The sequence below is a fragment of the Nanorana parkeri genome, unplaced genomic scaffold (assembly GCF_000935625.1).
Source record: "Nanorana parkeri isolate BGI_ZX_2015 unplaced genomic scaffold, ASM93562v1 scaffold277, whole genome shotgun sequence".
In the NCBI taxonomy this organism is placed as follows: Eukaryota; Metazoa; Chordata; class Amphibia; order Anura; family Dicroglossidae; genus Nanorana; species Nanorana parkeri.
Window position 1 is genome coordinate 833553 of NW_017306545.1, and position 16854 is coordinate 850406.

At 43.8% G+C, this 16854-nt stretch overlaps 1 protein-coding gene across 1 annotated transcript in view; it reads right to left on the bottom strand.

Annotated features, from left to right (window-relative positions):
* Positions 1–436: 436 nt before the first annotated feature.
* TBCA (tubulin folding cofactor A) overlaps positions 437–16854 on the bottom strand; it is a 49126-nt gene continuing 32708 nt past the window's right edge. The window contains exons 3-4 of the mRNA XM_018557275.1: positions 3494–3580; positions 437–680 (exon numbers count right to left, since the gene is read on the bottom strand). Coding sequence (XP_018412777.1) covers positions 600–680; positions 3494–3580 — 168 coding nt within the window. The 3' untranslated portion in view covers positions 437–599. The remainder of the gene's footprint in view (positions 681–3493; positions 3581–16854) is intronic.

A 16854-nucleotide genomic window follows, 5' to 3' on the forward strand; every position in this document is an offset into this window, starting at 1 on the left:
CCTTTCACACCCATCCTACTTCCTACAAGTCCTAGTTCTGAATGTTCTATGATCTTTTCCAGTTACACGGCTATATGATAAGTACAGCATACGTGTGTCCATTAAAACATAATGAATGATCAGTCATGGAATATATAGCAAATAGTCTACGAACAAACTCATGAAGTGTGTGCCCGAGATAGAGAGGACTCCCTTAATAAGGTGGTTGTGTGCTCAGGCAAAAGAGTTAAGTAAAAAGCCACAGACTAATGTTAGCCGCGGGCAGTAGTTTACCAACTCCAAATGTTTAACTCTCACATAACCAGTTTATTCCTCCTTTTGTGTCGTATGATGTTGTTATAAACCATTCCTTGTTTCATCATTAACTACTTTCACTGCAGACAATGAGAGATACATTTGTCCCCTCACTACACCAGTAAGTACGCTACTACATATCTTTAGAATATAAAGCAATTTATTCTCAAGATCCTGACGCTACAGAACTGGAATCTTAAACATGTCCTGTACTTTTAGGTTGTGGAATTGCATTCAGTTTCCCAATTGTGAGATAGGACAGTGGAATTATATCAAGGCATAAAAATGGGGAATTTGGAGAGTATTTATGCTTCTAACTTCACGGAGTCCAGCATGGCACGGGCATCCTTGTATTCTTCTGCCTCTTCCAATTCTTTTTCATTTTCCTAAAAAAAACAAAAAAAAAACAGCAGAATGCCATGTTACATAAAGAGGAATAGCAGTCAGAATTAAACAGTCAGCGCATATACATCACAGGAATATGACACAGCACTGCTGCTTGGATCCTATAAGCCCCCAGTGATGGAGGCCCTCTGCCATAAAACATATTACGATAATAAAAGGGTTAAATCACAATCACGGCTGCAAATCGCAGCCCCCTTCTTCCAGGTCCTCCGAGAGCCCAGTTTTGCTACAGGCCAGTTTCATGATGGTGAGAGATTGAAGAACTCTTATCTGCTTGGGCTGAATCCAGAAATGCTCAGCTCTGAGCACATCTGGATTCAGAGCTTCAATATCCTAGTGGCAATGGCGGAGTAAACTGCATATGTCCCTTATCTGCTTGAGCTGGAGTCAGAAAAAAACCCAAAGTGTTACATAATGTCTCTAGAGAACCCTTCAATGCCGCTGTACTATCAACGCCCCTCCCTATAGAAATATAGCTTATTTTAAAATAAATAAAAAAAAACCAAAAACAACATTTAAATTACATTCACTTTAAATATAAATGACAAAAAACCCACAAAGGATGCATTGTATGTGAATAGACAATAAAAGCACTTTATAACAACTCTTCATTCACCTCTGTAGCTATAGGCATTGTGGAGGATTTCATCTTGAAATTCACAACAGAGCCACTGAAATCTTTGCTCTTTTCCCCTTTACTTTCTATGGCTACATAATGCTGGCTTGCCACACAGCAGGTTTATCTAAACTGTTACAAAAAAATGAAAATCAGTCTTTGGAGCCTTTTTGGGATCTTTAAAGTTTATCTAAGGGTTCAATCACAGGACCTGAATAACCACACACCGTAAAAATTGGCCGATTTTCCTGCTCCCAGGAGCAACACGTGTAGCGTACAGCAGTCTGTACAAATCAATGACAGGCTGTGGCTGTATGCATATAACCACATATTCCATCCTTACGGGGATGGGTGAGCGGCCTTGGATTCAGAGAGTTTGTGTCCAGGGATATGGAGGAAAATGCTTGGATTTGCAGGCATATACATACAGCCATAGTCTGTCACTGATTTGTACAGGCTGCTGCCCATGGCTGTACGCAACACCTGTCACTCCCAGAAGCAGATTGAATATCTGTGGGTGACCTGAAGAGGGCCATGCACAGGAGGTGCCCTTTGCAATTTGACAGATATAGAGCGCTTTTGCAAGGAAGAGCAGGCAAAGATTCCTAAGGCAAGATGTGCCCAGCTAATAGAGTCCTACCCCAAAAGACTGAATGCTATCAAATCAAAACATGCTTCAAAAAAGTATTAGTTTAAGGGTGTGCATATTTATGCAACCACGTTATTGTAGGGTTTTTATTTTACATTTTCCCCCCTTTAAAGATTTCCGTTTGTTTTTAATTGCATTGTAAGATTATAGGTCACATTAAAAGGTGAAAAAAATTCAGAAGTGATTTATCTTGGTCTCCCCGTTCTATGGGACCGGGAGTGACATGTATTGCATCACTTCCGGTCCCATAGCTGTAAGTGCTGGGCTCCTGAAGCCCAGCAATAAGATATTGAAGTGCGATCTGCACTTCAATAGCTTATTTAAAGTGTAAAGATGACACTGGGGGTCTTTTGGACCCCTAGCATTACCTTAAAGAGTACCTGTCACTGCCAATATGCTATCACATGGAGGGCTTGTAATAGTCAATTCAATGTAAAAATAATATTTTTTTTTTTAAAGTCCCCCGCGAGCATGCGCGTCATCATGTAAACACGCAACTTAATCGTCCCGTCCCATCCCACTCCTGACCGGAAAAACCCCCCAAATCCAACTGGGTGGATGCGGTGGTGACAACGGATGCCTGAGGAAGGGGCCGCATGGTCTCGAAACGTCGCTAAGCAGATGTGTGTGTTATCTCAGTTAATAAATAGCATTGACTTTATTATCATGGAGTGCGAGTGACTACTTTCATCTATCATGTAAACACGTGTCGGTGCGCCTACTTACCAAAACGATGATTGCGCTACGCATGTTCGGTATCGCCGCACACGCCAGAGTGAGAGCAATAACTCTAGGGCCAATATTTACACGCATCTCTAAACTGATGAGCTGTAGGGGCTTTTAAAGCGTCTATGGACTTTTTGGGGTACTGAATTCCATCCTAGTTTCATGTATGCACATAATTTTGAACCTGGGCATGTTGGGTATCCATTTACTCGTTGTAACCTCATCTTTTATATTTAACAAAAAAATGTTTTTTTATAGTGTTCTGGGGCACTAAATTTAACTAAAGTGCATTTTTCACTAAACATTTGGGTGTGATAAGTTGCGCTAATGTCGTGCAACATAAAAATTTGCAACTGCCACCATTTTATTCTATAGGGTCTTGGCTTTCAGAAAATATATAATGTTTTGGGGTTTTAAATAATTTTCAGGCCTAAAATGTGGATTATAACAAGAAATGAAAAAAAGGCCTCTGTCCTTAAGGGGTAAAGATGGAAAGGTTCGCAGTCCTCTTACAGAATCAGAGGCCACCAGGAAAAAAAGAGGGTGCAACAATGATGTCCGCATCCTCTGTCAACATGCTTACATCAGAAGTACATGTAGAAAACAGATGAAGTGGGCACACCTAGAATACAGTGTAATGTAATTTGGTCTTGAATAACAGAAGGCTCCATACGAAACAGAAAATTTGGCTTTGGTTGAATTTCCCCTTTACCTTATTTTTTTTTCTTTTCAAATAAACCAAACAGAAGCGGTGAAAAACTGTATCACCTGTCCAAAAAGACTAGGACACTACTGGCACTTACTAGGATTTGCACAAGATCTGTGTATGCTGCTTCTAGCCTGCGTTGGCAGTCTGGGACCATCATACGAGATTCCTGCAATACTTCAATCTGAAAAGGAAAAAAGATGAATATGGTAGAAAAACAGGGCACAGATCCTCGCATACACCAACATTGCAGTAGCACTCTATGTATTTGTAGACCAATCTCAATGTAGTATAATCACACAAACAAATGACTAAACCTGCAATAATTGGTGATTCAATAAAGCATTTGTGACACTGGAGTCATACCCGCATTAGAAAATCCTACACCAAATTCATGAAAGCCATGCAACAGTTTTCTTACTATTTTACTGCTGCAACATATTTATTAAGAAATACCGCCATATTAGTGAAAAGAAAAGCAGAGGTAAATAAAATCTCTTCCATGCTGGAGTAAATTGCGACACATATGTAAGTATTGTTGCAGACAAAATTTTGTCTGAGGCAATTCTGCAGCAGATTAATATACACCCTACCAGTAATTACATGAATATGACGCAAGCTGCACCATTTTTATGTATGGAGGGTGGCTACTTTTGTTCCACATGGTCCTTATGTGCGTTGTGAAGTAGCCACCGCTCCAAGCTCCCTCCTGTGATGACTACAATCTCACATTTAGTTTACTTATTTGTATCCACCCTCCAGCAAAAACGACAGTGTCAGCACCAATTCAGAGAGGATTTGCAGCCGAGTGATACATGAATAAGATACATTTGTGGTTAATAGTTGAGGTACTTGAATGCATTTTTAAGATCTAACTCCTGAGTTCAGTGTCACATTTTAAGCCCAAAACCGATCTCTAAAAAGGTGCCCATAGACCTGATTATTATCGTACAATAATCGCGGGTGATCCCACGATCGTACGATAATCGGCAGGTGTATGGGCAGCGTGCGACCGCATTTACTGTACAGTAGCACGACTTTCGTCTTACGAGCACGCTAGAAATCCCGCTGAAAAATCGTAGGATTTTCGGCGGGTTGGTAGCGTGATTGCAAGACGAAAGCCGCAAGCGCACACTGCTCGCTCAGCACTGCAAACATGGGAGGTCCTCCCCTCAGCGGGGAGGGCTTGCGATGATCGCAAGTACGATCTGCCTGTTCAAGATGGTCAGTTCGTACGGAATTTGAATCACCTTACAACCATCGCGCAACGAAAGTCGCGCGATGGTTGTAAGTAGGGATGCACCGATACCGGTATTTTGGTACCGATAATTTTTTTTCGCTACTCGCCGATACCAATTACCGAGTAACGGAAGTCCCATTCAGGAAGCCAGGTGGCGTGTAATGACTCGCCACCTGGCTTCCTGATTAGCCAGGAAGCGTGTAAAGAGTTGCCACCCGGCTTCCCGATTAACAAGAAAGTCCCCTCTTACCTTAGTAAGGTTAGTGCAGCCTGTCACCCCCGGGGCCTCTCCAGTGAGAACGCGGCCTTCGTCCGGTACCGTCCAATCAAGAAGCCGGGCGCCGTGTAAGGACGCGACGCCCTGCTTTCTGATTGGCCGGGAGGCCGGCTCCATGCTCTCTTGTTTAATCAAAGTTTACTTTTGATTAAAACTGCATGCACAATGTTTTGCAATCGCACTGCGGTACCGTGTGTTCCAGTGCGGGTGATCACACTGTGGGTGGGAGGCGCGTTTGGGGTGCAATTGAAATGAATGGCACTGCACCGCACCTCCTGCAGCAGAATGTGTCAGGCCAAAACTGAAAATTACTTTATCCCATATTTTTTAAAAATTTTAATAATTGTATTTTAAGCACATGGAGCTTGAATAGCTTCATCCAGGAAATGACAGCTGCAAGCGGCAAGATTCCGCAGATGGCAGCTAAATTTAAATACAGCACATAGTCGGCTAGTGCAATAGCCAGCCTGCTATTGGCCATTTCAAATTGCAGTAGCCAATAGCAGGCTGGCTATTGCACCCAGCCAGTGCTTGCTGTGCCCTCCTCCCAGCAGAGAGCTAGGGGATCCAACCAACTAAGATATAATGAGAATAGACAACTATTCTCATTATCGATTAGTTGGTTGCAGCCCTAGTCTCCTCCAACAGTTTGTTGAAAGACACAAACCCATGACCTGAATCTCTTACATCAGCTATCAGCATGCTTCCAAAACTGCTATAGATGACACAAACTGGACCAATTACAGACCTTTATCACTTATCTCAGATGTCAAAAATCTGCATAAAATCCTTGCCACTCCCTTGAATACGGGTATGCTTAGACTGGCCATACTCATATAGATCTGCAGATTTTCTATGGTCAGATGGAAAAAGTGCAACAGATTCCACCATCTACGCTAAACTGTGTGGATGGAGGAATCTCCTGCTGGGCCAAGCTTCCGTATCTTGATAGACGGCCCCACAGGCTCTCAAAATACCTAAACAATGCCTGCATCCAATCAGATTGTTCAGATATTTTGACAGCCAGAAAAATCTATAGGTGTATGGCCAGCTTTACCCTAATCACTAAAGGCCAAGTGGGATTTATGCCTGGGCGACAAGCTAGTGGTAATATCTACCAACTACTACATCCTATTGAAACAGATAAAACTCAGCTGCCATCCTAAATGATGGGCTACCTAAATTTCACAAAACCGGGGAACCTTGGACCACACACTACTTACCAGTGGATCTTAAATCGCTTTCCATATTAGTTAAAGCCCTTAATTTATTGACTTATGTGGTCTTGGCCCAACCCTCAGAGAAACTCCCTCCCCTTATTCCACCCATCCTAACATTGTCCCCTCTCTTCCCTCCCCACCTTCCTTCCAAACCCCCCACTCGCTGCTTGTTTTTCTCATTCTTATTAATAATTAGCACATGATACTCCGCCCCTCATGATTACCGATCCTCGCGCCCTATTCCTGGGACTAGATGCCCAAAGGATTGTCACCCCTAGACTATAATGTGGCGGTTAAAAATAGAATATTTCTCTTGTACTGTTATGTTGGTGATATGCCTCGTTAGGTCTGTTTTATACACGGCTGAATTGGTTGTACTATGAAATGTTTATACTACTTCTGTTTATCTTAATGACATAACTGTAAATCTGTTGGCAAAACCCGAATGATAAAAAAAAAAAAAAAAGAAAGCAGTATGAGGAGCCAATCAGTTTATGTGTTGACACTAATAGGAAGAGTGACACAGACATGAACGCATCACTGTGCTGCTGCTTCTTTCACTGTCTACTAACAGGCTGAGGTGGGTCCAGGAGACATGGGCTCAGAGGAAGTCGACTGACTGATGCTGGCCTTTAGATGGAGGACATCTAGTGGCAGAATAAAGTATTGAGGGGAACATTTCTGGCCTGAAGCTGAATATTGCAGGAAAAGCTGGTTTTGTTTTTTTTATCTTTTAATGAGCTATTCATTTGTATTGTGCTATTTATGCCTAGAGTTATGCTTTAAGTAAATAAAGTACTCATACTTTTTATCTAAATTCAAAACCGTTTGTGCACAACCAGGAATAAAATATTGCGATTAGAATACATACTGCACATTGTTAAAAACAGATGATATAAAATCATACAGCACAGGTTTTCAAAGCCTGACAATACGAACACACCGCCTGTGCTCTGAATAGTTTACTTAAAATAAACGGTTTCCACTGTTTTACCATGGAGCACCTTCATCCGGAATGGGATCAGCTGGTTGTATACAAATCACCCGCATCTTTCAGTTAATAAAGAAATACTGTGCTGCAATAATATCACATTGAGATAATTACTGCATGAAAAAAAAATGATATTGAGTATATTGATCATGTTGTGAGACCCCGACAGGAGGCTTTACGCAAAGGAGAAAGAAAAAGAAAATGAAAAGCAGAAAACCAGCAGGTTTGTATTTGGATGCTTATCATGCATAAAAAGTTATTACTTAGCGCTGCATTTCATTTTAGGAGAGATGATGTTCTCACCATGTGGCTGGGAGAAAAATTATTAAACTGGAACCCCACCGAACGTGAACATTTTTCCTGCCTACATACTCTTAAATTATGTTTTGTGCAAATCCTTACGTCAAGGACAAGAGGAAAAAATATGTTCACTGTTCACTATCGCCTACAACCGGAGATGCCGCAAGCTACATTGTCGTATTTTCCTCTACATAACAAAAATGCCAAGAATGGACGAACTGCTATATTTCTCGGAAGCCGTCAGGCACTTTTGTCAAACTACAAAAAACATGTGACACACACCCTTAAAGCTCCCCTCTACGCTGCTAAAAAAAAAAAAAGTACCCATTACATGGGTTACGTGCTCATTTAATCTAGAGGGATAGGAATTACGGATGCACCGATACTAGTATCGGTGCCGATACCGAGTATTTGGCAGAGAACTCGTACTCTCCCAAATGGTCCAATACCTACCTCCGATACCGGAACTTTCGGTCAGAGGAAGATTTCCTCTGACCGGCAGTGCCGTAGGGGAACATCGAGCCAGCTTCCCGTGTGATCAGGAAGCTGGAGCGGCAAGTAATGACCTGCCTCTGATTTTCCCGATTGGCCGGGAAGCCGGCTCCGTGCTGATTGGCCGGGAAGCCGGCTTCCTGGCCAATCAGCATTGCGCTAGCCGAACAGTCGGCTCGACGCAGATTGGCTAGCCCAATCAGCATGGAGCTAGCTTCCCGGCCCGATGCTGATTGGCTGTGAAGCCGGTTTCCCAGCCAAGCTCAATCAAGCAGGTTAGACAACATGGAGCCAGCTTCTGAGGGCAATCAGATTGCCCGAGAAGCTGGCTCCATGTCAGCGGAAGCACCAGTATAGGTACTCGGTATCGACGAGTACCGAAAGCAAAGTATCGGTACTCGTACTCTATACCGTAAAACCGTTATCGGTGCATCCCTAATAGAAATAGGGTGGAAATTTTAACATTCTTCATCTCACAAGCTTCCTTTACTCTATATGACTAGTGTCCCGAAGCCACTTCTCATCACAGTTCAACATCTTTATGTAGAATGCAGAACCAGACCTAATCATGTCAGTGTGATCGTGGCTGACACTACAATTGGACAGAACTGGTGATCCTGCGGCACATAGAGCAGCTTTAGTGAATGGTGTCCTGGACAGAAAATCTGAAGGATGACTTGATGATAGGAAGAGACTATATACATACACTATATTACCAAAAGTATTGGGACACCCCTTCCAAATCATTGGATTCAAGTGTTCCGTGAAATTTCCTTGCTACTATATATTCCACGGTCAACTGTTAGTGGTATTATAACAAAGTGGAAGCAACTGGGTACAATGGCAACTCAGCCACGAAGTGGTAGGCCACGTAAAATGACAGAGCGGGGTCAGCTCATGCTGAAGTGCACAGTGTGCAGAAGTCGCCAACTGTCTGCAGAGTCAATAGCTACAGACCTCCAAACTTTGTGTTGCCTTCTGATTGGCACAACAACAGTGCGTAGAGAGCTTCATAGAATGGGTTTCCATGGCCGAGCAGCTGCATCCAAGTCTTGCATCACCAAGTGCAATGTAAATCGTCGGATGCAGTGGTGTAAAGTACGCCGCCACTGGACTCTAGAGAAGTGGAGACGTGTTCTCTGGAGTGACGAATCACACTTCTCTGTCTGGTAATCCGATGGACGTGTCTGGGTTTGGTGGTTGCCAGGAGAACGGTAGTTGCCTGACTGCATTGTACCAAGTGTAAAGTTTGGTGGAGGGGGGATTATGGTGTGGGGTTGTTTTTCAGGGGTTGGGCTTGGCCCCTCAGTTCCAGTGGAGGGAACTCTAAGGCATAAGCATACAAAAGACATTTTGGACAATTTCATGCTCCCAACTTTGTGGGAACAGTTTGGGGATGGCCCCTTCCTGTTCCAACATGACTGTGCATCAGTGCACAAAGCAAGGTCCATAAAGACATGGAACTTGACTGGCCTGCTCAGAGGCCTGATCGCAAACCGATAGAACACCTTTGGGATGAATTAGAGCGGAGACTACGAGCCAGGCCTTCTTGTCCAACATCAGTATCTGACCTCACAAATACGCTTCTGGAAGAATGGTCAAACATTCCCATAGACATACTGCTAAACCTTGTGGACGCCTTCCCAGAAGAGTTGAAGCTGTTTATAGCGGCAAAGGGTGAGCCAACTCAATATTGAACCCTACAGACCAAGACTGGGATGCCATAAGAGTTCATGTGCGTGTAAAGGCAGGTGTCCCAATACTTTTAGTAAAATAATAGGTGTATGTATATATCACACAGAATGCTTTTACCCACTTCCTAGTCTATCCCAAAAAGTTTTTTTTTTATTCACTATAAAAACGTTTTCTTAGTCATGTACACCGGAAGTCATGTACTGTCAGGTTATACTTCCACCTACAGAATAATTTTGACACATGCAAACAAAAAATAAATAAATCCGTAGGCCACTCCAAGATAACTTTTCCTCTACCCAGCATGCCGGTTTGTAGAAACAGTACCCAGAGCATAATCACAAACAGAGAGAGGTAGGACCTCTGTCTCCTAATGGACTCCCCCCAAAAAAATGTTTACAGCGAGTATGCAAATCCTACTTTCTTTATTATCCATTGAGGAACACAGAAAGTCATACACCGTCAGGACATCCAAAAACAGTCCAACTGAGGGTGGGCAAACAGCAACAATGGCTAACAGGGCCAACAAAACAGAACTGGGGATTGTCTAGAGCCCAAAAGCGGCCTGAAGATCCAATGGCTGAATCTGACCCCAGATAAGTCCAAACCCCTTTTCTAATAGGGGAACATGCCAACTTGACCAGAGGGAGGACCCAGAGAAAAAACCTGATGCCCAAGAAGAAGAAAAAACTCACCATGAAAACTTTTCCGTGAAGTCCATTAACGGACACAGGAATGTATTCATTATAAAGCTTTGTTCAGACAGGCAGCATTCTCCACTGCCCTCTGAAAAGCAATCAATGGTGGATCGCTTTTCAGAGGGCAGTGAAGCAGCAGCTGCTTGGCGTTCAGGAGCCCATACTGCTGCCTCCTAAATGCAGGTTTTTTTTTTTCAATTTTAATCCCAATGGGGTTATCTATTGAAATAGCACGCCTAACCGCGTATTTACGCAGTTGCAGCATGGTCCAATTTATTCCGATTGCTGCATTTGACAAGCGGCACTGGCTGTCAAAAGCGACATGCTGTATATTTTTTGCCACAACAATGTATACAGCACTGTGTGGTCGCAGTGCTAACACTGTAGTGGACGACTGGGGGGCAGTAAAGCGGCACATTAATCAAGCAATTTTACTGCCTGTGTAAACTAGGATTTAGACATTTGGCTTACAGTGCTGCCTTCAGGAGGTTTGGACACTGGCAAACTAACTCTAAACCAATCCCATATAACCCCACCTCCAACCATCAGGTCTCAGTTTTGTGAGAAAGCAGTACATGGCCAATAGCGCAGAGGGGTGGTACATGTGTCCGTCAAAGGCCTCCTTGGCATTCAACAATGTATGAGGAAGATAGAAAAAAGAAAACGCGCACTAGAGTAAATATACTAATAAATTACATGGGTAGGCTCCCACATGCAATGTAGTAAGTGTAATGGATCCCCGTTTAGCAAGACACAGCATTTCTCCACAGAAGGAAAGGGCTTGAAGAGAGAGTTGGGCATTGCAAGGACTTAATGGAACAGGACTCCAATGCAGAGAGGATTGTGTGACTGAATGGGATAACACTTGCAAAATAGATTTCTACCAGGATAGGAATCAAAGATCCCATAGTGCAGAGAACGCAGCCAAATTCTGCAAAAAATGCACAATGGGATGCAGTAATGACAGAAGTGGCAGCCCAAAAAAAAAGATGACTGATATAAAAGTCTAAAGTGGAGCTAAAAGGGGATGTTTGAGCATTCAAACTGCTAGTAAATAAACCAGTGAGGAATACATGCTATAGATTCTCAAATCATCTCTGAATTCATGTAGTTGACACTGTCCTTCCTTGTGGAGGGTGGCTACTTTTGTTCCCCATGGTCTCTGTATGTGTTGCAGTGGTGGTTTCTTTACAACACACACAGGCATCATGGGGATCAAAAATAACCAGAAGAAGTAGTGTCAGCAGCACCAATTTAGAGACTATTGAGGATCTACAGCTAAATGATACACGAATTAGGTACATTTTTGTTAATAGTTAAGGTACTTGAATGCATTTTTAAGAACTACTTAGTTTAGTGTCACTTAAAGTCTTCTCTAAGGGTTTAGCAGGTTTCGTGCTTCCAGCCTTGCTTTTTGAGGATCTTGGTGCTTCTACTCTAGGAGTAGCTGAAGGAGAAGGTAGGGATTTAGTCAAACTTTCTTCAGACTTCTTATGCTGAGGCAGGTGAACCCTTACCTCAAGTAATATGCTTGATGACTATGTCAAGGGTAGTTCTAAAGAAACGGCACCCCTCGAGGACAAAGTGAGTCAGGTGCACCTTGGATATAGCATCTACTTCCCAGCACCTTCCCTGAAGTGCTCTGTATTGACAATAGACCTATACAGGACATAAGCTTAGATACTTTTAGAAAGCCTTCACAACTGAAGTATAGGGCTCAAGACATCTGCTCCGCACACCATCAAGAAAGGGTATATTGCAGCAGTGGAAAGTCACAGTAAGTACAGGGTGAAGGGCAGAAGCTGCCCTTAAAAAGCTAGGTGTTTAACCCGGGCCATCCAAATATCCCACTACATGAACACCCTGAAAAGGCAACAGTGCAAGAACAGGAATCGCAAGTGCTCTACCCCAAGACATACGCAAGTAAACATCCTTAAAGTAATTATAAGGCTGGGTGTTTTTTGCCTTATTGCATTCCAAGCATTAAGGCAAAAAACACCCAGCACTCTCCTAACCCCCCGCCACACACACACACTTACTTGCAGCCGCTAATCTCCTCCTCCCCGACCGTGAAGATACTTGGGTTTTCCCCGCACTTCCTGGTTGCAGGGGAAGGTACCGAGGCTCCTTTTGCCATCAGCCAAGCTGTGAGTGCATGGGGGAGGCATGGCCGGCCGCACACAGCTGGGTGCGGGCATGGCAGCAACCAAGCATTTACGGGTGTCTCCACAGCAGTCAGCTAGCTGATGAAGGCACCCATATGGGGGAGAGCCTAAGAGTCAGGATACCACTTGAGAAACGAGGACATTAAAAACGCTAAACAATAAAGGAACATGTTTTTATAGTAGGTCTGGCTACCATTAATAAAATGAAAAAAAACCTGAAGGTTTAAATGTCACTTTACAGTTATATTAAGTGTCAAAATGGTTTTAAGCCATTTAAAATGCTGATTAAAACACTTACAGTGGAGATGCTGCTCTTTAATGTTTAAAAAAGTTAGTTTCCTGCACAATTATTTGATCCCCTGAGCACTGGCCCTGATGTCCTGTCCACAAACACACAGGCATAGCAAAGCAAGAGACTCTCCTCCCCCCGCTACCCCTTCCTCCCTTATCCAAGCTAGTAGAAGGACAGCTGTGCTGTCCCCTATGATCTTCCACTGGACAGGTTCAGGGAAGCGGTGCTGAAGTCAGCTGTTTTTGAAATATGACTGTAAGTGCTTGGGAATGATGTAAACAAATACTTTGTTGGATAATGTATATTTGTTTGATCTGGACTCATTACTGAAAAAAAGATTGAGCGTTTAGTCCTACTTTAATGTCCACTGGAGCAAGAAGCTCTCCCTGCTAAAGGGAGGTGATGACTGATCTTGTGGATTTCATGCAGAACTTGCAGACCCACCGAAACATGTTGAGAGACTTTGAGCCCAGGATGGGACGTAACCCCCGTTCAGTTTTGGAACAGTGAAGGAGGTTGGAGAGAAAGCCTTAGAATCTCTCCTCCTAATGGAAAATGCCTCCTGACGTCAATAACTGCTGTAAGGCCCACTGCAGAGACTCCTTCCAATGAGGGAAAGGAAGATTTGGGGGCATGAACTAAGGTGAAGGGTAGGATAAAAGCTCCAGCTTGTAACCCCAGGAGACTATGGAGAATACGCACAGATCCTGAAAGCCTCGACTCCAGGTGGCCACAAGGGCAAGCAGACACCTCCTACTTAAGAAAATGGGGACATCCCCTCACTGTGAGGAGGACTTCATGGCAGACTTGGAAGACACCAGGGTCAAGGGCTTAAGCCTAAACTGGGAGCAGGAAGGCTGAGAGAGACTAAAGGAGCCCTTCCTGGCCAAAGCAGAGGAAGGCTTACAAGAGGAAAACTTGTGTCTCTGTTTGCTGGGTAAGAGTACTCTTGCCCCCAGTAAAAACATTTTTTAATAAAGGTGGCCTCAACATTCTCCATGCAAAGGGAATCCTCTCCAAGAGCTTCTTGTAGGCCGGTTCCGCCAACCAATACCTACGTCACATCTAAACAAACTGCGATCCCAGCTTAGACAGGTGAAGCAAGTGTCAGCTAGACCTTTCACACAGTAATGTATGACTACTGGCAAAATTTCCATCTACCACAGGTTCTCAAGGTCCATAGAAACATAGTAAGGGTCAATTCATCGTGCATTCTGTCTAGACCGATAGGGTTTGACCTGGAAGCGACTGCCGTTTGCAGAGTTGGTTCGCCCACAGCAAAGGATGCCTTAAAAAAGGCTTCCAGGCCTTTATCCAGCGAGACCTTAAAGATCGGCACATCCTCCCCCAGGACAGTTAGGGATCTGTTGAGGCAAGAAATAGCTGCATCTGGCACTGCCTATTTTTTTGAGGAAGGCTTCCTTGAGGGAATATTTCTGTGCAAGTGTTTTGGAGGGGCAATACTTTCTCAGGATGGTGTCAATCCACACCATCATGGTACCTCTTCCACTAGAGAGTGCATAGGAAAGGTCCTAGTGACCTTCTATTTCTTAGGGGACCCCAAACTAGTGACCTATGGGTAATCCTGCACAGGTGAAGCAATGGCTAGACATTTTACTTCATCAACTAGTACCAAAATTATGTCACATCATTTTGGGCAAGGTTGCAGTACATGAATCCTTCTAAGAGGAAACTTCTGAGTGTCAGGAGATATGCACCTCTATTACCAGACCCTCCTCAATGTCTATAAAGTGGTAGCCATGACCAAGTCTGAAACCATTTTGAAAGGGGAACAATAAGGGGGAATATGCATTCACCATGTGCAGCCTAATGCCTCAAACACAGCAAATAATTGTCCCCCAAAAAATAATTAATTGAGCCTACAAAATCTTCCTTACTAAAAAGGCAGGAAGAATGGGATACCCCTGATGGAGCGACAGACACATTAAAAAAGAGCTACAAGCTAAATGGTGGGCTAACAATTTGTAGCAGAGTACCCGGAGAAAACCTTAGGTACCCTGCCACGCCCTTTAACAGTTCTATTTCTGGCTATCCCTTGTCCCCCTGGTGCTTTGCTTTTGAAGTCTGACATGGTGAGGGGCCCCAACGAGTACTTACAATACTGGCACCAAAGGGTTAAAGAGGGCCCTCCTTGCTGGTCTCCATTGTCCCTAGCAATGCAGTCAATTTTATTGCTACACATGGTATCAGATGCTGACAAGGTCAGTGTGCTCCCTCCATGTGGCAAAGATGGCAGCTACTGCTCCAGATTCCCCTGCTGCTGTAGCTGGATTACCAAAATCCGCTGTACCAGCCTAAATGCATTTACAGGGCAGCCTGGTGTACAATGATGGCCACTGGTGGCATACTGAGCATGCAATGTTGGCATGACCCCCAAGCCTGTCCCATAGCTGTCCATGGCAGTGCCTGCGCACTGCCAGGATTCCTGGGCTATGTGGGCAGGAAAAGCCACATTATGCATAAAACAGAGTCTGCAGTGGGGGTGGGGAGTCAAACTGAAGCTGTTTCACACACAAATTTTGTGTGTGTGGATAAACACTTTTTTTTTTTTTTTTACAGGGCCAGCATCCACAGAGACCAGGGCCTGGTATGGGCAGAGACTCACCCACCAGTAGCATCAGACACCCAACAAGGAAGGGGGGAATGTCCAATGATCATAGGCTTTGCTCAATTAGGACAAGCATAACCCCTCCTACAGGAGGGGACCTTCAGGGATGAGGGTCACACCAGAACAGATATGCCAGTGCCCTGCAGAGCACCCTGTGGCTACCCCAACTTGCGCCATGTGCCAAGGTGGGGGGACTAACGCAGGATCCAGTTCCTGAAGTGGCATTACAGGTCAGTCCCACATGTTCAGTCTGTGGTGTCTGGGTACGGTCCCCGAAGCTGCTGCCGTGCGGCAACCATCCAGAAGGTGCGAGGTTGCCGAGTGGCCAGACAGTCGGAAAATTTTTGATTGAAGAACAGAAAAAAAAGGTAACTAAAAAACTATCACACATGTCCTTCGGTAGAGAGGAGAGATCAATTACCTCAGGACATTAGCAAGGATTTTTAGGATTTTCTGGAGTGGGAGGGGTTATATAAGGGTCCTCACCACTCTGTCCAGTGTCCAATCACCTGATGATACCTGCATAGTACCCAGTCATATATGAATTGCTTGTTTCCTGTATGGCAAGATCAAGAAATTGGCATTTAACATCATAGGACACTAGCAAAGAACATGACAGATTTAATGGGTGGAGGCGAGGTCATAAGGGGGGAGCTAGCTTAACGTTTTTTGTTTTGGCAGTAAAACTGTAGGTAGCAGTAAATCCCACACAATTGTATTCTGCAATTCTGTGTCCCTCAAAATATGATAAAGAAAAAAAAGTTTTAGCTTTAGAATCACTTTAGGACCCAGCTAGAATTTTAAAGACCTGCTGTAACCTTACACTCTCCCTTTTTGATCATTATGCACAAATAAACTGACTGTGTACAGATTTCACCTCTCTGGAGCCTGAAATATCTATCATGCATCTCCTGCTCTCTGGAAATCACTTCCTGGCTCAATCAGGGAGGCATCATTCCTAAAGTATTTAAATGCAGGTTAAAAAAATATTGCCTGTTCATATTACACATGAGGACAAGTAAGTATATTCTTCCCTCAGCAGAGAGCTCAAATATAAAACAACTGTTATTAACATTTAGCCTACAGTATATATGGACTGTGCTCTGGGTCCTATGGGAGAAAAACTCATTATAAAGGTTTACTGTTGATGTTTTCTTAGAGCACAGCAATCCAGATCTCTCATCCTATGTGAAACTGCCTCTGCTCACTGTATGCATGCCAAAGGGTCCAACCATTCAATAGGCACTGGATACAGATGCAGACCTGTGTAAGAAATCTTAACTCTGCAAAAAAAGGGACCTGTCTTTGGAAGCAATTCTAATGAACAGCGACTGCAGTGTCAGCACCCACAGACTCTGCAGCCTGTACTTACTGTAACACTGCACAGCATGAAGCAAAGTTGATGCCTCTGTGACTGCATGTATGCATTGAGCCATCTGGCAGGATAAACCCTATTCTGAGA